General features: G+C 39.2%; 1 protein-coding gene across 3 annotated transcripts in view; it reads left to right on the top strand.

Annotated features, from left to right (window-relative positions):
* HPSE (heparanase) overlaps positions 1–24,272 on the top strand; it is a 41,075-nt gene extending 16,803 nt beyond the window's left edge. For 2 of the 3 annotated variants that reach the window (XM_007999106.3, XM_007999105.3), the window contains 9 exons: positions 5,612–5,785; positions 7,346–7,514; positions 8,161–8,208; positions 8,745–8,838; positions 9,277–9,383; positions 12,237–12,351; positions 16,412–16,530; positions 17,558–17,704; positions 24,091–24,272. In XM_007999106.3, coding sequence (XP_007997297.3) covers positions 5,612–5,785; positions 7,346–7,514; positions 8,161–8,208; positions 8,745–8,838; positions 9,277–9,383; positions 12,237–12,351; positions 16,412–16,530; positions 17,558–17,704; positions 24,091–24,250 — 1,133 coding nt within the window. In that variant the 3' untranslated portion in view covers positions 24,251–24,272. Of the gene's footprint in view, positions 1–5,611; positions 5,786–7,345; positions 7,515–8,160; positions 8,209–8,744; positions 8,839–9,276; positions 9,384–12,236; positions 12,352–16,411; positions 16,531–17,557; positions 17,705–20,213 lie in introns of all 3 variants that reach the window. The other variant, XM_073017462.1, reaches the window with a different exon arrangement.
* The last annotated feature ends 1,488 nt before the right edge of the window (positions 24,273–25,760 follow it).

The following is a 25,760-nucleotide window of genomic DNA, read 5'->3' as shown; positions in this document are numbered from 1 at the left end:
TTTCCTCTGTGGCTTCTGCAAACACAGAGCTAGCTCAGCTACCCATTAGTGTATTTTCAGTCACTAAAACAGTCTTCCAGTCTTCAAATTAGGATGACATTGTCACATGGGGCTTTAAAGCAAGTGAAACAAGCAATCCTTTTTTTTTTTTTTTTTCTTTTTGGAGACAGAATCTCGCTCTTGTTGCCCAGCCTGGAGTGCAATGGTGCAATCTCGGCTTACTGCAACCTCTGACTCCCGGGTTCAAGAGATTCTCCTGCCTTAGCCTCCTATTCATTATGAAGAATATTTGATTATTCAGTTCCTGTAGGGTAAAGATATTACCCCCGATCATATTATTGATTATTGAGTAGCTGAGATTACAGGTGCCTGCCACCATGACAGGCTAATTTTTTCTATTTTTTAGTAGAGACAGGGTTTCACCATGTTGCCAGACTCCAGGCTGGTCTTGAACTCTTGACCTCAGGTGATCCACCCACCTTGGCCGCCCAAAGTGCTGGGATTACAGGCATTAGCCACCGCACCTGGCCACAATCCTTTTTTAACTATGAAATATATTTTTATCTGAAGGTTAATGTTTATACCCAACTAAGGAATGATGTTGCCCCATATCTTAGGTAAAGAAATAACCTGCTCAGATACTTCAAACTGTTCTTTTGACTTTTGAAAATAAATTTTCTTGAAGTTACTGTACTTGTTTTGGTTAGTTAACATTATTCAAGTATAATAATAATTATACTTTAGTATATTTATATACTTACAAAGATAATAAATTATCCTTGTAAGATTTTGCTATGTACTACCTGAAGTTCAGTGTATCAGATGGATTTCAAATTTATATACATTTTTATGTATATGGTACAGAAAAAAAGGTGATCCATAAGAAATCAGAAAATAGCTCATATGCTAATAGCTAATGTCCTCTAAAAAAACTTTTTTTTTTTTTTTTGCATTTTTAAGAGGGGGATCTACTGTGACACTTTAATAAGTATAATTAATTATTGAATGGAGTTTGGCATGAGGCAGGGCCATTTCAGATCCCATTAAAGGAATGACATGTACCACAGAACCACAGAAGAAAGGTCACATTTGTAATAAATCATTATAGCTCCACTAGGAGAAGACCCGGTTGTATTAGGTAATTAGTGGATTTGCTCTTAAAACACATGTCCCAGAAGATATAGGTAAGTCTTGGGGGGTCATATTAAACATTATACCAATTTATCTTAAGTTTCTAAGACAGTTTTGCTACTTCACACGATCTTTCTGTTACCAAAATGGTAGGTTTCCAACTACAGGACTTGGCTTTCATAGTTCCTACACTGGGGGAAATGCCTGCCTTTGCTAACTATGCAACTGGGTTAGTTAATGTAAGTCTGACTACCCTGTTGGCAATGCTAAAATATACAACAAATACAGAATTTTATTTGTATTTGTAAACATTTGATTTCTGGCTTGAAATTTTCAGTTTTCATGGGCACGTCATGGAAACAGAAATCTGTGTTTAGTTTGGGCACCTACTCATTGTAGTGACAAATATTTTAGAAGCCAATAGGAGATTCCACACATTGTTGTGAACCTGTGGCTGAGGTTGGTAATGGCTGAGTGACAATGGGGACATACCACAAAGGAAGAGGTAGCAAAAGGCTGCAGAGATAAGGACATGCTCATTGCTTAGCTAGTGGCCTGCACCCTTAAAACAAGTGTCCCAGACTGGGTGCAGTGGCTCATGCCTGTAATCCCAACACTTTGGGAAGCTGAGGCGGGTGGATCACCTGAGGTCAGGAGTTCGAGAGCAGCCTGGCCAACATGGTGAAACCTCGGCTCTACTAAATATACAAAAATTAGCCAGGCATAGTGTTGGGTGCCCATAATCCCAGCTACTCAGGAGGCTGAGGCAGGAGAATCACTTGAATCCGGGAGGCAGAGGTTGCAGTGAGCTGAGATTGTGCCACTGCCCTCCAGCCTGGGCGACAGAGTGAGACTCTGTCTCAAAAAAACAAAAACAAAAAACAAACAAAAACAATACAAAACAAAAAAAGCAAAAAACAAAACAAAAAAACAAGTGTCCCAGAATATATAGGTACGTTTTCTAACACTGGTCCTCTTGAATGGTGTGCTCCACTTAAGCAGAAGATGACAAAACCATTTGTCATGAGAATATAGACTCACATTGTAAACCTGTTTGAGCAGGAAAAGGAAGCAATGCTACAGATGTAATGCTGGGTGTGACTGCAGAGAGGATGACTCCCTTATGAAAGTAATCATCCTGAGTGAGCTAACTCTTTGTAGTTCTTCTTCTCCACCTGTTCCCCTCATCACCCCATTCTTCTGTTGCCTACACCCAGGCCTACACTGGATGCTGACATAGACTTACATGGTACAGTCCAAGGGAAAGAGTCTGCCATTTTTTTCAATGTGTCATCTTGCTTGTCTTCATTCCAAGGATCTCTCCACTCTTTATACAGTAAGAGATGAGAGTTTGGAAAAGTATTGGGAATAAGATAATGAATTGTAAGTTTTTCAATTGTTCTTCCTATTTTGGGGAAGGAGTAGGCTAGGTGACTTTTTTTTTTTTTTCTTCAGAGTAGATGTGGCCAGACATGGTGACTCATGCCTGTAATCCCAGCACTTTGGGAGGCCGAGGCAGGTGGATCACTTGAAGTCAGGAGTTCAAGACCAGCCTGGCCAACACAGTGAAACCTCGTCTCTACTAAAAATACAAAAACCAGCCAGGCTTGGTGGCATCCACCTGTAGTCCCAGCTACTCCAGAGGTGGAGGCAAGGAGAATCGGGAGGCAGAGGTTGCAGTGAGCCGAGATCGCACCATTGCACTCCAGCCTGGGTGACAGAACGAGACTCTGTCTCGAAAAAAAAAAAAAGAAAAAGAAAAAAGAAAAGAAAAGGAAAGAAAAAAAGAACGGATTTGAACTCAGTCATCAATAGCCTCTATTCCAGGAGATGTTACAGTTTATTATGTTATAGGGGTTGTATAATAGAATTTCAAGCTATGTAAATTCCAAGCACATTTGGAAGAATGAAGAAATGGAGGAAGGGTAAAGTATGACTGCAAGCATTCCAGGTTTTTTGAAAATGCTATAATCTTTGTACAGGGCTAGTACAAAGTGCTATTTAACTGTAAGGGTTTTTTGTGATTTACAACCAGTTTTCACATGTCTCATTTCAACCTTGGTTTTACAGGTAGGCATGTGATGGTGCTTGTCCTAGGACTGTAGATCCATAGCTGAGGTTCCTGTCGGGTAAAGATACTACCCGCGATTATATTATAGTCTGTAAGTGGGAGAGCTATGCCTGGAGCTCAAGTCTTATGATTCCTGATCCAGGGCACTTTCTACAACATGTTTTTGAAATATAAAAGCCTATAATATGTAACTAAAGCAGGTCACTCACCCCTTGTAGCAGGCTCTAGTAATGGTACTGCCACCAAATGGCTGTGTGATATTGGGCAAAGACTTACCTTGTTTGGATCTCAGTTTCCCCCTAGAAAAATGAGGGTGGAGGTTAAGCACAGGCTGGTGATCCCAAAGCCTCCATACTGCCCGAAACTGTGGCTCTAAGATCCAGTAGAATTCTGGGTCACAGGACTCTAGGGAGCTTTTCAAACCCAAATGTCTGTCATTCCTTGATGGTAGGCAGCAGCTTATGGAAGTGGGTGACACAGCAAATATCAAAACACCTAAAGCAGCTTGCAAGAGTTGTTTCTGCCTAGTGGTCTTTATAGCTAATATTAAATAGTTAATTTTTTTTTTTTTTTTTTTTGAGACGGAGTCTTGCTTCGTCACCCAGGCTACAGTGCAGTGGCGTGATCTCAGCTCACTGCAACCTCTGCCTCCTGAGTTCGAGCAATTCTGTCTCAGCCTCCCAAGTAGCTGGGACTACAGGTGCATGCCACCACACCCAGATAATTTTTGTATTTTTAGTAGAGATGGGATTTCACCATATTGGGCAGGCTGGTCTCGAACTCTTGACCTCAGGTGATCCACCTGCCTCAGCCTCCCAAAGTGCTGGGATTACAGGCGTGAGCCATCGTGCCCAGTCTAAATAGCTAATATTTAATATTATACTATGTTATTCAGGCCAAAGACTTAAAAACAAAACAAAAACAAAGCCACTTTTAAGGAGAAAGGGTGTAAGTTTGCCAGATAGAGAGAGATCTTTTTTTTTTTAAAACTACAAAAGTTCAGGAATGAATTACTCTTTAACAAACGACTATAGATATACATGAAAATTGGAAGGACGTATTATGCATATGATAATCAATTTAAAGACAACACTTAAAATTATATTATTGCCACTCTCAAAATGTGATAATAGAACAGCTAATGGTTTAAAAAGCAGAGTACAGAAGTTCCCAAACTTATGGTACCTTAATATCACAGAAAATTTTTTTACAGCACACCTAGGCCACAAAAAATACCTGTGTTTTGATTATTAAATTGTAAGGTCTACACAACCTAATAGTAATAGGTCTTATGTTGTCCAATAGATGTTGATGTTTTTCCCTTGCAAACTTAAAAGAGCCTACAGTGCCTCTGTGAATAGTATTGCCTGGTTAGAGTTGAATTTCAGATAAATAATTCTTTTCATTTTAATTATTTTTCTTTTCTTTCTTCCTTTTTTTTTTTTTTTTAAATTTTGAGACAAGGTCTCATTCTGTTGCCCAGGCTGGAGTGCAATGGCATGATCATGGCTCACTGCAGCCTTGACCTCCCTGGGCTCAGGTGATCCTCCCACCTCAGCCTCCCAAGTAGCTAGCTGGGACTACAGGTGCTTACCATCATGCTCAGCTAATTTTTGTACTTTTTGTAGAGATGTGGTTTTGCCATGTTGCCCAGGCTGGTCTTGAACTCCTGGGCTCAATGATCCACTCGCCTCGGCCTCCCAAAGTGCTAGGATGACAGGCATGAGCCACTGCACCTGGCCCCTGTGTTAAGTATTTCTTAACGGTTACATACGACATACACTAAAAATTATGTATTGCTTATCTGAAGTTCAAGTTTAGGTGCCCTGCACTTTTAGTTGCTAAATCCTGCCACTGTACCCATGCATTCACTGGTGCTCCCCAACTTGCCTTGCACAGAGTTTGGAAACCACAGTCCTATAACTCTAGGCCAATTTTTTAATGTAAAATTTGATTCACTTTAAATTAATAAATCATATACAGGGATTTAAAATTGTTTTAAATATAATGAAAATTATTAAAATATTTTAAAACTTGTGACTAGAGATATTTAGATTACAAAGAGTGGGGTTTATGCTAACTAATGACAGTCTGGCCATGCATGTGGAGCACTGAGCTATAAATTATGGCTTCCCCAATTCTCCTGATATCACTTGAACAAAACCTAAGTGTCAGACCAGAGCTTCTGGTCTCTTCCATGGGACTTCATTCAACAGCTGGAGCAAATGAAGTGAGATTGATTTTTTTTAATTTGTCCAATTTTGTTGTCTCATAAACATAATCATTTGTTAGAATTAGAATTTCTTCAGTTTAACAACAGAAATAGGTATTCATTACGAAAAGCACATCTGGAGGCCTTCCTCATCATGGTGCCAATCTAACCATTACATTGTGACATTTTTCTTTTAGGAAGCTCTGTAGATATGCTGTATACTTTTGCAAATTGCTCAGGACTGGACTTGATCTTTGGCCTAAATGCATTATTAAGAACAGCAGATTTGCAGTGGAACAGTTCTAATGCTCAGTTGCTCCTGGACTACTGCTCTTCCAAGAGGTATAACATGTCTTGGGAACTAGGCAATGGTAAGTACCCCAGGCAACAATTCATTAATAAGGAGATTCCCCACTAGCATTATTTCTTATGACACTCTTTTTAATATTAGCAAATAGACTTCTGCCTGGGCACATTCTTGCAAGTGCTCAACAATGCAACTTTTGGAAGTGCATATGGCAGAAAACTCCTACTGTATCTATTCCAGAACCTATTATTGCCAATCCCAGTTTATGTTACATTTGAGGTGAGAACCAGTTGGAGTCAGCAACCTTCCCAGCTCCTAAATTCCCTTGAGATTTTCAGAATCACTTAACCCTATTTTGCTTGGCAGACTGGACTCAGCAAAACTGGGAAGTCAGCAGTTTGTTTTATCCATCCCTTCTTTCCTCAGTTTCTCAAACGTGTCAGTTAATCTCAGTAACCCCATTGCAACCTTCATTTCTGGACCCAGTGGTCTACAACCTGCCAGTATAGAATCCTACGTGGGTCAAGCTCCTGATTGTCTTCACTCTTTTTTTGTAAAGAACTTGTAAATTTTAACTATAAGTCTTCGTGATTCGCCACATTTATGCAAAACATAGTGTTTTTTCCACATATCAACCAATGGAAATGAGGATTAAATGGGAGACGAAATGTAGTAATAGGGTGAGCACATGTCTTCCTGCTCAAACTTTTTTTTTTTTTTTTTTCCCAGACAAGATCTGGCTCTGTTACCCAGACTGGAGTGCAGTGGTGTGTTCATAGCTCACTGTAATCTCCAACTCCTGGGCTCATGCAGTCTCTCACACCTCAGTCCCTGATTAGCTAGGACTACACTATGCCTAGTCAATTTTTTTTTTTTCTTTTGTCTGGTTGTGTTGCCCAGGCTGGTCTCAATCTCCTGGCCTCAAGTAATCCTCCTGCCTCAGACTCCTAATGTGCTGGAATTATAGGCATTAGCCACTGTGCCGTGTCTCAAACCTTTTTTTTTTCCAAAGTAAATGAAGTTATTAGACATGGAATACAGGCTAGTTCCCAGATATCCATATCCGTTGGTTTATCACCCTCATTATTAACTTCAAGTTGTTTAATAGCCCCTCATATCTCCATTATACAGTTAAAATTTTTGTTTTGTTTTTCTGGAGTATCTTATGTATAACTATGAGTTTTACTTTACTTATTTATTTTATTTTTTGAGACAGAGCCTTGCTCTGTCACTCAGGCTGGAGTACAGTTGTGTGATCACGGCTCACTACGGCCTCGACCTTCTGGGCTCAAGTGATCCTCTCCCTCAGCCTCCCAAGTTGGATCTACAGGGTGCACCACCACCATCCAGCTAATTTTTTTTCCTTCCATGGAACAGGATTTTTTACTGTGTTACCCAGACTGGTCTCAAAACTCCTGACCTCAGGGGATCCTCCCATCTCAGCCTCCCAAAATGCTGGGATTATGGGCATGAACCGTAACGCCAGACCTGGTTTTACTTTTCTTGACTTTGAATTACAAGTTTTTGTAATTTGGAAAATGTTTTGTTGCTTTTATATACTGCTGTATGTTTGCTTTTTAATACATTTCTCGATATATATATTTTGAGAATTGCTATCTTTCAGAACCTAACAGTTTCCTTAAGAAGGCTGATATTTTCATCAATGGGTCGCAGTTAGGAGAAGATTTTATTCAATTGCATAAACTTCTAAGAAAGTCAACCTTCAAAAATGCAAAACTCTATGGTCCTGATGTTGGTCAGCCTCGAAGAAAGACTGCTGAGATGCTGAAGAGGTAGGAACTAGAGGATGCAGAATCACTTTACTTTTCTTCTTTTTTCTTTTGAGACAGAGTCTTGCTCTGTCACCCAGACTGGAGTGCAGTGGTACAACCATGGCTCACTACAACCTTGACCTCCCAGGCTCAAGCAATCCTCCCATCTCAGCCCCACAAATAGCTGGGATTACAGGTGCACACCACCACACCTGGCTACTTTGAAAAAATTTGTTTGTAGAGATGGGGTCTCCCTATGTTGCCCAGGCTGGTCTCTTGAATTCCTGTGCTCAAGCTATCCTCCCACCTCAGCCTCCCAGAGTGCCAGGATTACAGGCATGAGCCACCACACCCAGCCACCACTTTTCTTAAAAAAAAAAAAAAAAATCTGATAGACAATCCTCAATAGTCCACATGTTATTAAACAATTTGCTGCCTGCATACATGATTTACCAAAAGAGGAAATTTTGACAGGTTCAGAATATCAAGGGATCTGAGGCAAATGGCACCTATGATAAAATTTGCTATCAAAATTAGAAAGTTTGTGTTTACCTCATCCTAAAGCAGTAACCAGCCCATTTCTAGGGAATAAAACTCTCATGCGTATATTGTGCATATATATGTATTATCATAAGATGACTGAGTGATACTAAAATTTTTTTTCTAGCTTCCTGAAGGCTGGTGGAGAAGTGATTGATTCAGTTACATGGCATCAGTACGTATGTCTCCTATTCTTAATACTAGGAAAGTAAGGCTAGCTTTATTTATTATCTAGTATTCAAAAACTTAGTTCCATTTAACTGCCAATTGACTGCAGTTCAGATAAGAAACAAATAGTGTCTCAAGTAGTACTGTGCTCCAATTTTAATATTAATAAAACAAAAATTTAAAGTTATTTTAAATAATGTAGTAATTTCTATAAAGATCACTTTATACAGAAGAACAGTGCCAATTAACCCATGGAACATATAAGTAGCTAACATCAATTGCTTGCCAAAGAACCAGTAATCCAGGAGTACATGTACTTGCCACTGTGTTTTTTCAAGACAGAGTAACTGATTTCTAGTTACTTGCATAGAATGGATTCCTCCTCATAACCCCCTTCCATCTTGGTCTTTCCCTAGTAGAACTTCTACTTTTTTTAATAACAGGTGAGTGGGAGAGGTAAGAAGAAGAATAAGGTCAGCAATTAGCATAAAAGCAGAAAATAAAGTTTGTTATTTTTTTCTGAATATTTTCTGTATAATTTAGCTACTATTTGAATGGACGAACTGCTACCGAAGAAGATTTTCTAAATCCTGATGTATTGGACATTTTTATTTCATCTGTGCAAAAAGTTTTCCAGGTAATAGTCTTTTTAACATTTTTAATGTAAAACCAGAATCCTTATTTTATAGGCTAGCTAGTTCTAAATTCTATAGGTATGTATATTTACATGTTTTTCTAATTTTAGAGAACAAGTATTATGACTTATCCACTGTTAGTTTCCCCCTTAGCATTGGGTCTTACCCCATGTGTGTGATTAGAAACTTGAAATATTTCCAATAGCCTTTAGTAGAATTAACTCTCATAGATGATAAGAATGGGTTGGTTCACTTCATATTCCTTCCACAGCCTACTATTTCAATAAAAGAAAATTTCCCATTAAATGACTGTGGACATATTTTATAACCATATAGGATGGGTAGGTCTAGGAATACAAAGTTTTGAATGCCCCAACACCACAGTTGAAGCCACAGGTCAGCTTTTTTGCAATTACCATGAATACTTTTCTGTTCTATAGGTGGTTGAGAGCACCAGGCCTGGCAAGAAGGTCTGGTTAGGAGAAACAAGCTCTGCATATGGAGGGGGAGCGCCCTTGCTATCCGACACCTTTGCAGCTGGCTTTATGTGAGTGAAGCAGCACTGGCCTTAGGGGTCCGAGTGCAGCTCTTCTCCATCCTTCTATTCCGCTGAAATAGCTCCCCAGCCAAAAAGCAGATCAAAGACAGTTTCAGTGACTGAACCCCAAAATTCATGCCAGATTTTGCAAGAAAATGATTTACTAAAGCTTGATGGACATCTTTGACAAGTGTCCTAAATTAATCACTATAAGGATAAATTGTTTTAGAAATTTTGTCCTTTAATTATGGCCCATAAATATGTCAAGTAGTCCTTCCTCTAAAGAAGTACATTGTAAAATAATGCATATAGCCGGATATGGTATTTTCCTGTAATCCCAACACTTTGGGAGGCCAAGGTGGGAGGACTGCTTGAGCCCAGGAGTTTGAGGCTGCAGTGAGTTATGATGGTGCCACTGCATTCTAGCCTGGGCAACAGAGTGAGACCCTGTCTTTTTTTTTTTTTTTTTCCCTCTGTCACCCAGATTAGAGGGCAGTGTCACGATCTCACCTCACTGCAACCTCTGCCTCTCGGGTTCAAGCAATTCTCCTGCCTCAGCATCCTGAGTAGCTGGGACTACAGAATTATCACCGCACTGGGCTAATTTTTATATTTTTAGTAGAAACAGGATTTTGCCATGTTGCCCAGGCTGGTCTGAAACCCCTGATCTCAAGTGATCTGCCCACCTCAGCCTTCCAAAGTGCTGGGATTACAGACATGAGCCACCACGCCTGGCCACACCCTGTCTCTTAAAAAAAAAATGCAAGTTAGAGCATATTACAGCTTTGTCTCTCAGGAGGATACTTAGTGTATGTAGCTATAATTCATAGATTCCCAAGAAGTTTAGAGCCTAAAATATGAGGTCCCACCAGAGGGGCTATCATTGAATTTAAAGATTTATTAAATCATCTCATTATCCAACACGACAAACTTGATTGCTTTAAAATACTGGTTTAGTTACATTTAGTAACTCTGTTAGTGCTTTTAATCTGTAGTGCTATATCCTCACATTGAGATTTGTTTCTCGGCTGGGCGAGGTGGCTCATGTCTGTAATCCCAGCACTTTGGGAGGTCGAGGCGGGCGGATCACAAGGTCAGGAGTTCGAGACCATCCTGGCTAACATGGTGAAACCCCGTCTCTACTAAAAATACAAAAAATTAGCCAGGCGTGGTGGCGTGCACCTGTAGTCCCAGCTACTCAGAAGGCTGAGGCAGGAGAATGGTGTGAACCCGGTAAGCCGAGATTGTGCCACTGCACTCCAGCCTGGGAGACAGAGCGAGACTCTGTCCCAAAAAACACAAAAAAAGAAAGCGAGATTTGTTTCTGTTTTCTCTTCCATCTTCATTCTTTTTTCTCTCATCCTCATTCTTATAAGCCTAGAATAAACTGCAAATCCTTTATGCCCATGGAAGCATGAGGAATAAAGAATGGGGATGTTTGTTTTGCCATTAACTAAAGATCTGGGGTGTCGGGGAGAGGGGGATAGAGAAGGAGAAGTGGAAAGAGGTGCCCATAATAGCTTAGGTGCAATTCTGCTTATTTTACATTTTACCCTTGCTGACAGCAACTTTTTCTTTAGCCCTCACACATTGTTTGTGCAGGGACCTCATAGGACCAGGAATTGTCTATAGGGGTGGGAATTTGTCTACTTTGCTTTGTGGAAGTTGTCTCACCCTGAAAGGGATACCTCTAGCATGGTAACAGTCTTCTCGGATTTCTTATCGTATGGAAAGATGTAAAGGGAGGGATTCTGCTGCTGCTGCTGCTGCTGCATGCAGTCGCCATTTCATTTAAATGACTTATTTCTAATTGATGACACTTTTGTGGCTTCCTGATAATTCCTCCCTCAAAGATGAATAAATCAGAACCAGACATGATGGCACACACCTGTGGTCCTGTAACCGCCCAACAGATTCACCTTGCCTGCTGTCTAAATAGAGCCGATTATCAAGACAGGAATTGCCATGGAGAAAGAGTAATTTATGCAGAGCCAGCTGTGCAGGAGACCAGAGTTTTACTATTACTCAAATCAGTCTCCCCGAACATTTGAGGATCAGAGTTTTTAAGGATAATTTGGCGGGTAGGGGCTTAGGAAGTGGAGAGTGCTGATTGGTCAGGTTGACGATAGAATCATAGGGAGTGGAAGTGAGGTTTTCTTGCTGTCTTCTGTTCCTGGATGGGATGGCAGAACTGGTTGGGCCAGATTACCGGTCTCGGTGGTCTGAACTAATCCATCCAGTTCAGGGTCTGTGAGATATTTCAAGTGCTGATCTTAGGTTTTTACAACAGCGATGTTATCCCCAGGAACAATTTGGGGAGGTTCACACTCTTGGAGCCAGAGGCTGCATTACCCCTAAACCGTAATCTCTAATGTTGTAGCTAATTTGTTAGTCCTGCAAAGGTAGACTGGTCCCCAGGCAAGAAGGGGGTCTTTTCAGAAAAGGGCTATTCTCAATTTTGTTTCAGAGTCAAATCATGAAGTGAATTTCTTCCCAAAGTTAGTTCAGCCTACACCCAGGAATGAACAAGGACAGCTGAAAGGTCAGAAGCAAGATGGAGTCAATTAGGTCTGATCTCTTTCACTGTCAGAATTTCCTCAGTTATAATTTCTGCAAAGGCGGTTTCAGTCTCAGCTACTTGGGAGGCTGAGACAGGAGGATCACTGGAGCCCAGGAGTTTGAGGTTGCAGAGAGCTATGATCACGCCACTGCACTCCAGCCTGGGCAACAGTGAGACCCTGTCTCTAAATAAATAAATAAATAAATAAATAAATAAATAAATAAAATCAAGAAGGTGTGCTAATTAGAATTGAGCAATTTTGTTTCCAAACCTGAAGAAAGCTTGGTCTCGCTCTGTCCCAGGTGGCTGGATAAATTGGGCCTGTCAGCCCGAATGGGAATAGAAGTGGTGATGAGGCAAGTATTCTTTGGAGCCGGAAACTACCATTTAGTGGATGAAAACTTCGATCCTTTACCTGTAAGTGACCATTATTTTCCTAATTCTAGTAGGGCAGATTAAAGTCAACTCAGGACCCCTGGTGTTAACCTCCTATGAATAGTCAATCCTCTCAGTAACTAGCCAAATCATGAGATGATGAATTAGAAGGAGCCTTAGATATCAACCAATCTAATATTTTTGTGTGTGTGTTTGAAGAGAAGAAATCAAGAGCTAGGAATAACTTTTTAAATGTAAGCCATTTGCGGTATAGTGTGGATTTTGTTTAAAAGGGGATAATTTGAAATTTTATGACTCATTATATAAGATAAAACAAGTTGGATTTTTAAATATTTTACAAAGTAAATCAAAGTTATAATTGCCTACAGTAATGCAAAGCTTCAAAACATTTTTTGTTATGAAATTATGATTTATTTAACCTTAAAATGAGCCAGTACCATGTATTTGCTTAAAAATCTCATGCTAAGAATTTACTATTTTGTTAATAATCTTCAAGATATTTATGAATAAAGTCTCATGTCTAATCCTTCCTCCAACCGCATCTGGTGCTAAATCAGGAAATGTTTCTTCCCAAAAAGCCTCATGGAAGATCTATATGTCTAAATATATGTCAGGGATAATACAGATGTAGCCCTTAGAAGCATGACCTTGATTTTTATAGTCTAAAATGTCATTTGCAGATATCTATTTTCTAAGAATAATTCCTAAAAGAATTATTTGAATGTGGTAGGAAAGCTAAGAAATTTTGCAGAGAGCCTATGTGAAAATATAAGCTAGGCTTTTGTGGTTTGTGGATAGACTTCCTAACAAAATTGCTTTTTATCTATAGTGGCCCAAGCTTGTGGAACATATTACTCATCCTTTTTAAGAAAATTCTTAGAAAAGTGACCTTGCAAAAATGGAATTTATCTTTCCCCAAGTATATTCTGTCATCTATAGAGTTAAACTAAGCATAGTAATTTCACTAGACAAACATTCAAAATCTACTCCTCACCTTTTTATCTCCTCCAAATTTTCCCAGGGCCCAGACATAAACCTTTGCCTTACAAACTCTTTGTATATGCACTAAATATGCTTCTCCTTCAAGGTTCTCAATCAGCTAGAAAAAGGTGCAAGAGTAAATGGTACCCTTGACACTTGTAGATCCAAGGGGATTAGGCTTAAATTCACTCTACATGTCTGTGAATTTGTTTTATTTGCATGACAGTCCTGTGAGGTGGCAAGGCAGGTATCTTGGATCCATTTTTTAGATAAGGAAGTTCAAATTAAGAAGAGGTTACCTGATTTACAGGAAGCCACACTGTAGTCCTACGTTACTCTTAAAACTCCCATTCAAATCTTGCCTCTGAGGCCCGCACACTTTCTACCCTACCAATCATTGACCCATGCGTATGTCTCCTTTGAAAACATTGATTCCACTCTTGTCTCCACTGAAAAAGTGGAATTTAAGCAGAGAAACGAAAGCCATTTGTCTTGTTAAGTCTACTTGCCCTTTACTTTCAAGAAGGAAAGTTGGGGTACATGTTGAATGATGATTTATGTATTTATTTATTTATTATTTTTAAAATTGAGACAAGGTCTCACTGTATTGCGCAGGCTGGTCTTGAACTCCTGGGCTCAAGTGATCCTCCCACCTCAGCCTCCCAGTGTTGGGATTACAGGCATGAACCATTGTGCCTGCCACCGATCCGTGGTTTTTTAAGAAAAACTTTTACTATAGAAAATTTTAATCATATACAAAATACAGAGGAAAGTATATGAACCCATTTTAGGAGACTAGAATATGCCACCCCAAAATATGCCACTTTGGCATAAGGATTATTTTGAGCTGAAGGCAACTGGGAAGAAACACATAGAAGAAAAGTTCTGTGTCCTCTTCCATTTGCCTAAAAGCAGGACATAAAATTTAAAAGTCCCCCTCCTTCCCTTTCTACCAGGAAAAACAAGAGTTAATCACTGAAGATAACTTCAGACCCTTATCAGTCTAAAGATGGCACTAGAAGAAACTATATTACATACTCATTTATTTTCCTTCCCACAACTTGCCACCCCTAGAGACTCAAAATCCTTTTCCTTTGTCATGTCTCTTGTCCAAAAATGTATTGTTCTTTCTTAAAGATGCTATATAAGCTGGAGTTCTAAGCCACCTTTTTGAAAATTACTTGTTCTGTATATATATACATACAGAAAATATATGTTCTGTATATATACACACACACACACACATATATATAATATATATACATATATTTCTCTATTTATATATACATGTATATATAAAATACACATGTTAATACACTTATGTTTGTTTTTCTCCTGTTTTCTGTCTTGTTACAGAGATCCATCCCAACTAAGAACTAACAGTAGAAGGAAAATTATATTTTCCTCCTGCATACTTTGATCTTGTTTGATCCATAATCCTTCCCACTTTTTACCTCCTACCTATTAGATTACTTTGAAGCAAATTTCAGATATATTAATTTATCTATATATATTTCAGTATGTGCTAGGTGTGGTGGTTTACACCTGTAATCCCAACATTTTGGGAAGCTGAGGCAGGAGGATCACTTGAGCCCAGGAGTTCAAGACCAGCTTTGGCAACAAAGTGAGACCCCCTCGTCTCTATGAAAAATCAAAAAGTTATCTGGGCATGGTGGCACATGCCTGTGGTCCCAGCTACATGAGAGGCTGAGGCAGGAGGATTGCTTGAGCCCAGGAGGTTGAGGCTGCAGTGAGCTGCGTTCACACCACTGCACTCCAGCCTGGGTGATGGAGTGAGACATATATATATATATATATATATATATATTTAGTATGTATCATTTTGGAAAAACACACTACTTTTATCATACTTTAAATATTAACAATAATTCCTTAGTATCACCAAATATTTTGTCAGTGTCTTACATTTTCCTTATTGTCTAAAATATTGTTGATAGTTTATTCAAATCAGAATCCAAACAAGGTTCATATATTGCATTTGGTTGATTTGTCTCTTAAGTTTTTTCATCTTTAAGTTCTTCCTCCCTTTCTTTCATCTCTTGTAATTTATTAATGTGAAAAAATAGCTAATTTGTTCTATAGTATTTCCTACATTCTGGAGTTTGCTAAATTTATTCGTGTGATATCACTTAGCATGTTCCTCTGTCCCCTATGTTTCCTGTAAACTAGTAGTTACACCTAGAAGCTTGAGTTTATTCAGGTTATTTTTTTGTTTTTTTGTTTGTTTGTTTGTTGCAAGAATGCTTTATTATGTGCTTCTGGAAGCACATAATGTCTGGTTGTGTCTGGTTTTGATCTTGATAGCTAGTGATGACCATTGTCTAATCCATTACTTCATTGGGGTGGGGGGAATAAGGTTTTAAATGAAATTTTTTTTCTTTTATTTTGAGACAGTGTCTCATTTAGTTTCCCAGGCTGGAGTGCAGTGGCGCAATTATGGCTAACTGCAGCCTCGACCCCCTGGGCTCAGGTGATCTTCCCACCTCAGCCTCCTGAGTACCTGGAACTACAGGTGCACACCACCATACCTGGCTAATTTTTTGTATTTTTTGTAGAGAAGGGGTTTCATCATGTTTCCCAGACTGATCTTAAACTCCTGGGTTCAAGCAATCTACCCACTTCAGCCTCCCAAAATTCTGGGATTACACTTTGGCCACTGTGTCTGGCCTAAATGAAATTATTTGTCTCTTAGACAAAAGTTTTACTTTAAAAATTTGTCTTTGTGAGTGTGTACGTGTGTGTGTGTGTGTGTGTGTGTGTCTAAAGTTTGGCTTTGAGCTTTGCTTTGAATTCTCAGATGAACGATAACCAAGGATACTTAAACTCTGATCATTCTTGACAGATATGCCCTAGAGGATATGGCCTTTTGAATTGTGTCCTCCAGTGCTAAACAGCAGCAAGCAAGATACTGCTGTCAGATTCACGGTGGTCACATGTGAGGAAAAAAAAGATGAATCCTATTTAAATGCTCCCAGGATAACAGTGATACTATTTGTAGGATAACTATTTGCTTGCCACTGGTTTTCTTAAATAAGGAAGTAAGTAAAGATCTATTTTTGTCTCCAACCACCACAACAAGGATTATTGGCTATCCCTTCTGTTCAAGAAATTGGTGGGCACCAAGGTGTTAATGGCAAGCGTGAAAGGCCCAAAGAGAAGGAACCTTCGAGTATACCTTCATTGCACAAACATTGACAAGTAAGTATGAGACACACCCTTCACCAATCATCAAGTTTTAGTGGGTAAGCACGTAACTTCACTCAAACACCCTGTTGCATGTATCTATACATTGCAGAAGTGTAGGCGGTTGCCGTTTAGTAAAGTTTTAGACAACGATTTTATTTTATTTTATTTTTAAAAGAAAAATGATACTTTTATTGTTGTTGTTTTTTGTCACCCAGGCTGGAGTGCAGTAGTGCAATGTCAGCTCACTGCAACTTCTGCCTCCCAGGTTCAAGTGATTCTTGAAGAGGAGAACAATAATAACAACAATATTATTTTCAAAAGTTGTGACCGCGGTTTCTGGAGTTGAGAAGACATAGAGATTTTTGTAGCCTCATACTCTTGCTTTAGGTAGCAAAAAATGTTCCTAAATCTCAGGAATATTCTCTAGATAGGTTTCAATCTATCATTCCTGGTAAGACGATACTGAAATACTAATTCTAGCCAAAAAAGACCATCTACCATTTCTGATTATTGGTGACTGGGAACTCTGTGGATAGTGAGGACCCCAGTGGGAAGTAGCAAGGGGAATGGTTTGAATGGATAAATTCGTAAGAAACGTCAGTAGATTTAGTGTTCTTATTTGTTTCAGTCTTTTTGTAAGGCTAGGAAAAGCCCCTGTTTTATTGTTTATAATGTGAATTCACATGAACCCATAAAATTTGCCTTTTACCTTCCTATGTCTGTAAATGGATAGTCTGGCTGGCTTCCTAGCAACCCAGCTGGCAGAGCTGTGAGGATCTCAGCGTGCTCTAGCCCAGACATTGGTAGCATGAAGGGCAATGTTTTTAATCATGTTTTCAAAATAGGACCACACTAGTGGTCTAATATGATCATAAAAGAAGGATATTAAGAGCGCCCACTGTCATTATGGATCCTAAAACTTAGGATGCATTATGGATTGTCATTATGGATACTAATACTTAGGATCACATTTGTAATTGAGTTTTTAATTGCTTAAATTAGATAAATATTTTTATTGAGTTAACCTCTTTGCTTTTAGTCCAATGTATAAAGAAGGAGATTTAACTCTGTATGCCATAAACCTCCATAATGTCACCAAGTACTTGCGGTTACCCTATCCTTATTTTGAGAAGCAAGTGGATAAATACCTTCTAAGACCTTTGGGACCTCATGGATTACTTTCCAAGTAAGTAATTTTCCTTGTTCATTCCAAACTTTCAATAAATGTATTGGTGTTTATCAGAACAGAGAGTTTGGACAGGGAGCAAAAGACAAAGTCAACTATTTCAAGTTCTAATAATTCTTCATATTCAGGAAATTTATATATGAATACTTACTAATATGAGTGTAACTCACCCTAAGAGTCTAAAGCAAAAGGATGTGAACACAAACTAGCAGTTATCTTAGAGAATAAGTTTGCATTTCAAAATAACTTGACATATCAAGATCCACTCAATGCATTTAAATTATTTACCCTAAAAAGACATAATTCTTGATAACACATTCACTAAAGCAAAATATACCTGTATATAATTGCTGTTAAAGGTATGTGGGTTGGTATAAAATATCATACCATGTGAGATCAGTGTGATTCTTTTATAGCATTAATTTGTATTGGTTAGAGTAAGAAAAAGAATAGCTACAGTGTACTTCTTAAGTAGATTCTCATACATTTTGGTTTCAAAAACCAATTATTGACTACATCTTATAAAAGCCTGTATTCAATGGAGTGCCAAAAATGACGATGAGTCTTGAAGATTTAGACATATAAATATTTTGAGGTTTCTGTTCAATGTATGTTGGAAGGAGTTCCTTTCTCATGACTACTCTCATATTGGAACATAAAAAGAGTTTACAGGCTTGGAGCAGTGGCTCACGCCTTGTAATCCCAAGACTTTGGGAAGCTGAGGCAGGCAGATCGCTTCAGCCCAGGAGTTCGAGACCAGCCTGGGCAATATGGTGAAACTCTCTCTACAAAAAGATACCAAAATTAGCCAGGCATGGTGGCGCGTGCCTGTAGTCCCAGCTCCTTGGGAAGCTGAGGTGGGAGGATTGCTTGAGCCCAGGGGGTCATGGCTGCAGTGAACTGTGATGGTGCCTCTGTCACCCAGGCTGGGTGACAGAGTGAGACCCTGTCTCAAAAATAAATAAATAAATAAGTAAATAAATATTAAGAGTTTACAAAATTCTCACCATCTCCTCCCATCTTTGCAAATGCCACATAAGTGATGTGTTCCAGGACTATTAGCCTCAGAATTTGAGGTAGTACAGTAAGCATGCTTTCTTCAAAGTCCTATCCCCCACAGACAAACATTATTAACACTGGGTACTGCTCTTTTATTTTTTTCCCTTCTATGCTTTATTTTACTATAACTATAATCATATAACATGTAATAGGAAAAGGCAGGGTTGGGGGAGAGATCTGGAAGTCTTCCCAAGAGCCTTTCCAACATGGCCTCTATAGACATTTTTTTCTTTTTTTCTTTTTCTTTTTCTTTTTTTTTTTTTTTTTTTTGAGACAGAGTCTCACTGTCACCCAGGCTAGAATGCAATGGTGTGATCTAGGCTCACTGCAACCTCCGCCTCCCAGGTTCAAGCAATTCTCTCACCTCAGCCAGGATCCTTAGTACCTGGGATTAAGGACGCGCATCACCACACCGGCTAATTTTTGTATTTTTAGTAGAGATGGGGTTTCACCATGTGGGCCAGGCTGGTCTTGAACTCCTGACCTCAGGTGATCCACCTGCCTTGGCCTCCCAAAGTGCTGGATACAAAGTTTCCTGGTCCCTTTGTAGACATTTTTAATGGGCTGTATGTTTTATAAAATACTACCATGGTTTAGTTAACCATTTTCCTACTGTTTAAATATTTTCTTCCCCTTGTTGTAAATAATGCATTTTTGGGTAACAGATACTTTTTTCAATTTAGGTTCTGACCCTTTTTGAAATGGTTATTTTTTTTTTTTAGCATATTTGTGTTTGCTGCTGATAAAAAATAATTTTCTGAAGTAATTGAATAACAGTTGTAGAGTTGGAAGCATCATAAGAGATCATTTTAGTCCAACTACCCATGGAAAGCCCTTCAGGGTGACTATTCTCTCTGGCAAGGATAAAGTGAGCCTCTCGGTGCCTTCACTTGCTGCTCTTAGTTCTGTTCTCTAGAGGAGAGGTTGGAAACTATACCTCATTCTTGTAGACAAGTTAGTTTGGAGGATTCCCCCCTCCCCTTTTTCTGGTAGGGGAGGTTGGCATGCACTTTGTGTTTTGTTTTTAGTTAATTGTCAGCATCAAAAAATTGACAGCTATTAAAATATCTGAATCTCCAGCTTTTCTTTAAAAATGGATACTACGGCAACTCTGGGCTTGCTTTCCCAACTAGCTGGAATTAAATGGGGATTGTATACTTTAGACAGGTCATTCAGCTTTGCAGCTCTCTGCAGTCTCTACCTGACCCTATTATCTTACACCTGTCCTACTGTTCTTGCACCTATCACTTTCTTGGCCTTTGTGTCATTTGAGTTTGCCACCCCTAATTTGGAGCAATCCTGAATACCTCATTTTCTCTGGAATAATTCCCAAATGTTTGAAGGAAAATTGGATTGTCTTCACTTTAGGCTAACTATGACCAATTTCTCCAATGACTCTTCTTTTTGCTGTATTTAGTAGACCCTATTACTTTTTTTTTTTTTTTTTGAGGTGGAGTCTCGCTCTGTTGCCCAGGCTGGAGTGCAGTGGAGAGATCATGGCTCACTGCAACATCTGCCTCCTAGTTCAAGAGATTCTCCTGCCTCAGCCTGCCGAGTAGCTGGGATTACAGGCACCCACCACCACACCTGGCTAACTTTTGTATTTTTCATAGAGATGGGGTTTCACTATGTTGGCCAGGCTGGTCTCGAACTCCTGAACTCAAGTGATCCACCTACCTCGGCCTCCCAAAGTGCGGGGATTACCTGCGTGAGCCACCGTGCCCTGTCCCTATTACATTCTGATCACACATTTCATGTTTTATAATTGGAAAACTGGTGAAATTATAGACAATGTTATAGAAATTATAGACAATTCCCCTAAATTCTCTTTGATGAGTATATATTACTTACACTCTTCTTGTCTTTAAAATTTTGCAAAAAAGTACACCATAAGTTTATGAGTGCACAGTCTGTATGTTTGCTCGTATTAACAACCTCGGAGAGTTAAACAGCAGTCACCTTTAAAAATTATTACTATCATTATTATTATTTTTGAGGCAGGGGTATCATTCTGTCTCCCAGGCTGGAGTGTAGTGGTGCTGTCACAGCTCACTGCAGCCACCGCTACCTGGGCTCAAGTGATCCTTCCTCCTCAGCCTTCTGAGTATCTGAGACCACAGGCTTATGCTACCACACCTGGCTAATTTTTTAATTTTTTGTAGAGACAGGGTCTCATTATGTTGCCCAGGCTGGTCTCAAACTCCTAAGCTTAAGTGATCTTTCTCGGCCTCCCAAAGTGCTGGGATTACAGGCATGAATAACTGCACCCAGCCCTAAAAATTTTTAGAGTCCTGCATAGTAAGTATTTAATAAATATTTAAATGAACTTTTTTTTTTTTTTAAATAGAGACGAGGTCTCACTATATTGCCCAAGCTGGTCTTGAACTCCTGGACTCATGCAATCCTGCTGCCTTAGCCTCCCAAAGTGCTGGGATTACAGGCATGACCCACCTCATCTGGGCTGAATGAACATATTTTTAACATAAAGGCAGTATTTTATATTTATCTCATAAATTTTGCCCAGTATCCCCACTTCTGCCGAATCTGTTGCTTGCTAATTCCTTCCAGCTTCATTTCATCTGAAATTTGACAAACATCTTCTATTTCTTTGTCATCATGTTATTGACTTCAGAATATAAAATAAGACACTATACCCAAATTAAACCCCATCCTCATTGCCCAGCTTGATGTGAAAATAATCAGCATACATTAAACTTACCCTTGATATATGTGTAGCATCTTTTAGATAAATGTACAGCTGATTAAACAATATAGCCTAATGGTATAATATCTTGCCCATCTACCTTGTCTTATCTACAGCAGGATTAATTCACAATGACCAAATTTACCTTTAAACTTTGTAGCAAAATATCCTCTCCAAAAGCATATCTAAAACTTTTGTGTGTACTCTTGCAAGGTTCTTAATTTCATGCAGAACAGACTCTTAACACTGTCAGTTGGAGATATTTTCAAGACCTATTTTTGTTTGTGGTTTCCTGATGATGGTCATGACATTTCCTCCTTCTCCCCATCTAAAAATTGAGGTGATACAGGCTTTTAAACAAAACCAACTCATATAGACTGAGGACAACTGCAATGCAGGCATGCTAGCCTCTGCCACCATCATGCACATGCTACTGATATGTCTTAAGTTACAGAACCCAGGACTGAGCATCTCATTAGGTCAAAATGGAAACCAGTTTTTCTGCTCACTGATGCTTAATGAGGACAGGGTGTGAGAGATTTTTTTAAGTGAAAAAATATATGTAATAATGCTACATGGAAAAATATCTAACATTAGAGAATTAAGTAAATAATATACTCACACCATGGAATCCTGTGCAGACATTAAAATTAAGTAGTGGATGAATGTTTAATGGTGTGAGAAAAAGGATGTGCTGGGGCAGGGGGAAGAATCAAGTTTTAAGAAAATACAGTATACCCATACTTAAGTAAAAAAAAAAAAAAAAGATGTGTACAGTGATGTATTGCTTAATGATGGGGATACCTTCTGAGAAATGTGTCGATAGGTGATTTCATCCTTGTGTGAACATCATAGAGTGAACTTACACAAACCTAGATGGTCTAGCCTACTATGCATCCAGGCTATATGACTAGCCTGTGGCTCCTAGGCTACAAACCTGTAAAGCATGCTACTGTAGTGAATATACAAGTTACCATTGGGTTAAGTAGTTGTGTATCTAAACATATCTAAACATAGAAAACTAATGTGTTGTGCTACAATATTATAATGGCTATGATATTGCTAGGCAATAGGAATTATAATTTTATAATTTGATGGGACCACGCTCATATATGCAGTCTGTGGTGGACCAAAACATCCTTATGTGGTATATGACTGTATACATGTACATAAAAAATAGATGAAAGAATGGATATACATCAAAATGTTTAAAATGGTTATGGTGACTTAGGTTACTTTTTGTATATTTATCTGAGTAATAATAGTGATGATAGATAATACTTTTATAGTGTTTACTATATAAAGGACCCTGTTGTAAGTGTTCTACATACATTACATGTATTACATAAATGATATAAATATAACTCTGACAGTAACTAATCTTATACGTTCTCCGTTGTTTTTTTGTTTTTTGTTTTTTGTTTTTTGTGTTTTGTTTTTGAGACAGAATCTCACTCTACCGCCCAGGCTGGAGCGCAGTGGTGCAATCTCAGCTCACTGCAACTTCCGCCTCCCGGGTTCAAACAATTCTCATGTCTCAGCCATGCGCACACCACACACCACCATGCCCAGCTAATTTTTGTATTTTTGGGTAGAGATGGAGTTTTGCCATGTTGGCCAGGCTGATCTTGAACTCCTGGCCTCAAGCGATCTACCTGCCTCAGCCTCCCAAAGTGCTGGGATTACAGGTGTGAGCCACCGTGCTCAGCCTAATCTTACAAGTTTTCAATATTTAAAGAGTGCTAACTTGGTTCACAATATAAAACGTATTTGAGGAAAAGGGATATAAGCATCTTATTTAGAATTATGAAAATATCAATAGATCTACAGCTGACTAAAACTTTTCTTCATAAGCTCTTGTCCATATTTTTTTGCTTCTGTGAATATGCATTAATTTGATTTAAATAATAATAAGTGTGTATAAGAAATAACATTTTTCCTTAATTTTTAAAAACATTCAAGTCTTTAATTTGAATTCCAATAGTGAAATACATAGGAAATATAAAATGTTCTGTAGTTTAGCCAAATTGTTTTTGGTTCACCACAGCATTCTACCAAAATTTCTTAATAATAGTAAGAAAATGAATGCATTACCTCTGGCAGGGAGAGGGGAGTTAGACAGTTTATGGGCGTAGTTACAGTTTATGGGCGTAGAAAGTGAGAAATTTCTTTGGCTACCATTTATGCTAAATTCATAGAAACTGCATTCTATTCTACATATCTATTTGCTTTATATGGAAATAGTTTCAATTATTGGCCATTAAATAAAATAGCCACCATTCCAGAAGGTGTGTCATGTTTATCCTTTTAATACCGCCATCATATTGCCTAGTATAGATTGTGTGTGTTCCATTTTCTGTAATGGGCCAGACAGTAAGTATTTCTGGCTTTGGGGTCCATATGATCTCTATCATAACTACTCAACTCTGCCATTGTAGCTTAAAGATTATCTAGTCAAATGCCTAACTGATACAGTGTTGAAATACAAGTTATATAATATAGGCTGCCACACACACACACACACACAAGTTTATTTGGTCTAATAAAGATTTCATGACTTTTGTAGGGGCATAGGTGGGGCTTGCACCACTTGGTTAACTCGGTGTATCTTTCCCCTTTGCAGAGCTGTCCAACTCAATGGTCAAACTCTAAAGATGGTGGATGATCAAACCTTACCACCTTTAATGGAAAAACCTCTCCGGCCAGGAAGTTCACTGGGCTTGCCAGCTTTCTCATATAGTTTTTTTGTGATAAGAAATGCCAAAGTTGCTGCTTGCATCTGAAAATAAAATATACTAGTCCTGACACTGAATTTTTCAAGTGTACTAAGAGTAAAGCAACTCAAGTTATAGGAAAGGAAGCAGATACCTTACAAAGCAACTAGTGGGTGCTTGAGAGACACTGGGACACTCTCAGTGCTAGATGTAGCACAGTATTTTGATCTCTCTAGGTAGAACACTGCTAATAATAATAGCTAATAATACCTTGTTCCAAATACTGCTTAGCATTTTGCATGTTTTACTTTTATGTAAAGTTTTGTTTTATTTTTTATTTATTTATTTATTTATTTTGAGACAGAGTCTCTCTTTGTCACCCAGGCTAGAGTGCTGTGGTGCAATCTTGGCTCACTGCAACTTCAAGCAATTCTCCTGCTTCAGCCTCCTGAGTAGCTGGGATAATAAGCATGTGCCATCACACCCAGTTACTGTCTGTATTTTTTGTAGAGATGGAGTTTTGCCATATTGGCCAAGCTGGTCTCCAACTCCTGTTCTCAAGTGATCCACCCACCTCAGCCTCTCAAAGTGCTGGGATTGCAGGTGTGAGCCACCACACCCAGCAGTGTTTTATTTTTGAGACAGGCCCTCACTCTGTTGCCCAGGCTGGAGTGCAGTGGTGCAATCTTAGTTCACTGCAGCCTTTTAACTCCTGGGCACAAGTCATCCGCCTGCTTAGTCTTGCAAGTAGCTAGGACCACAGACACATGCCATCACACTTAGCTATTTTTAAAAATTTTTTTGTAGAGATGGGGTCTCGCTATGTTACCCAAGCTGGTCCTGAACTTCTGGACTCAATTGATCCTCCCACCTTGGCCTTCCAGGTGCTAGGATTTCTTTGGGAGTACAACATGGTACAGCAGGAGATCATTTGATGTTACCTCTGTGCAGTGTTGCTAGTCAGTGAAAGACTTTAATACCTGTGGGGACAGCGATTAGCCACCGCACCCAGTCTTTATTTAAGCCTGTAATCCCAGCACTTTGGGAGGCCGAGACGGGCGGATCACGAGGTCAGGAGATCAAGACCATCCTGACTAACCCGGTGAAACCCCGTCTCTACTAAAAAATACAAAAATCTAGCCGGGCGAGGTGGCGGGCGCCTGTAGTTCCAGCTACTCGGGAGTCTCGAGGCAGGAGAATGGCGTGAACCCGGGAGGCGGAGCTTGCAGTGAGCTGAGATCCGGCCACTGCACTCCAGCCTGGGCGACAGAGCGAAACTCCACCTCAAAAAAAACAAAAAACAAAAAACAAAACAAAACAAAACAAAAAAATAAAGTTATTAAAAATGGCTAGGCGCAGTGGCTCACACCTGTAATCCCAGCACTTTCGAAGGTGGAGGCAGACGAATCACCTGATGTCAGGAATTTGAGACCAGCCTGGCCAACATGGTGAAACCCTATCTCTACTAAAAAATACAAAAATTAGCCAGGTGTGGTGGTGCACACCTGTAGTCCCAGCTACTTGGGAGGCTGGGGCAGTAGAATCGCTTGAACCCAGGAGGCAGAGGTTGCAGTGAGCC

This window comes from Chlorocebus sabaeus, chromosome 7 (genome assembly GCF_047675955.1).
Source record: "Chlorocebus sabaeus isolate Y175 chromosome 7, mChlSab1.0.hap1, whole genome shotgun sequence".
Taxonomy (NCBI): domain Eukaryota; kingdom Metazoa; phylum Chordata; class Mammalia; order Primates; family Cercopithecidae; genus Chlorocebus; species Chlorocebus sabaeus.
This window is presented reverse-complemented; position numbering and strand designations above follow the sequence as displayed.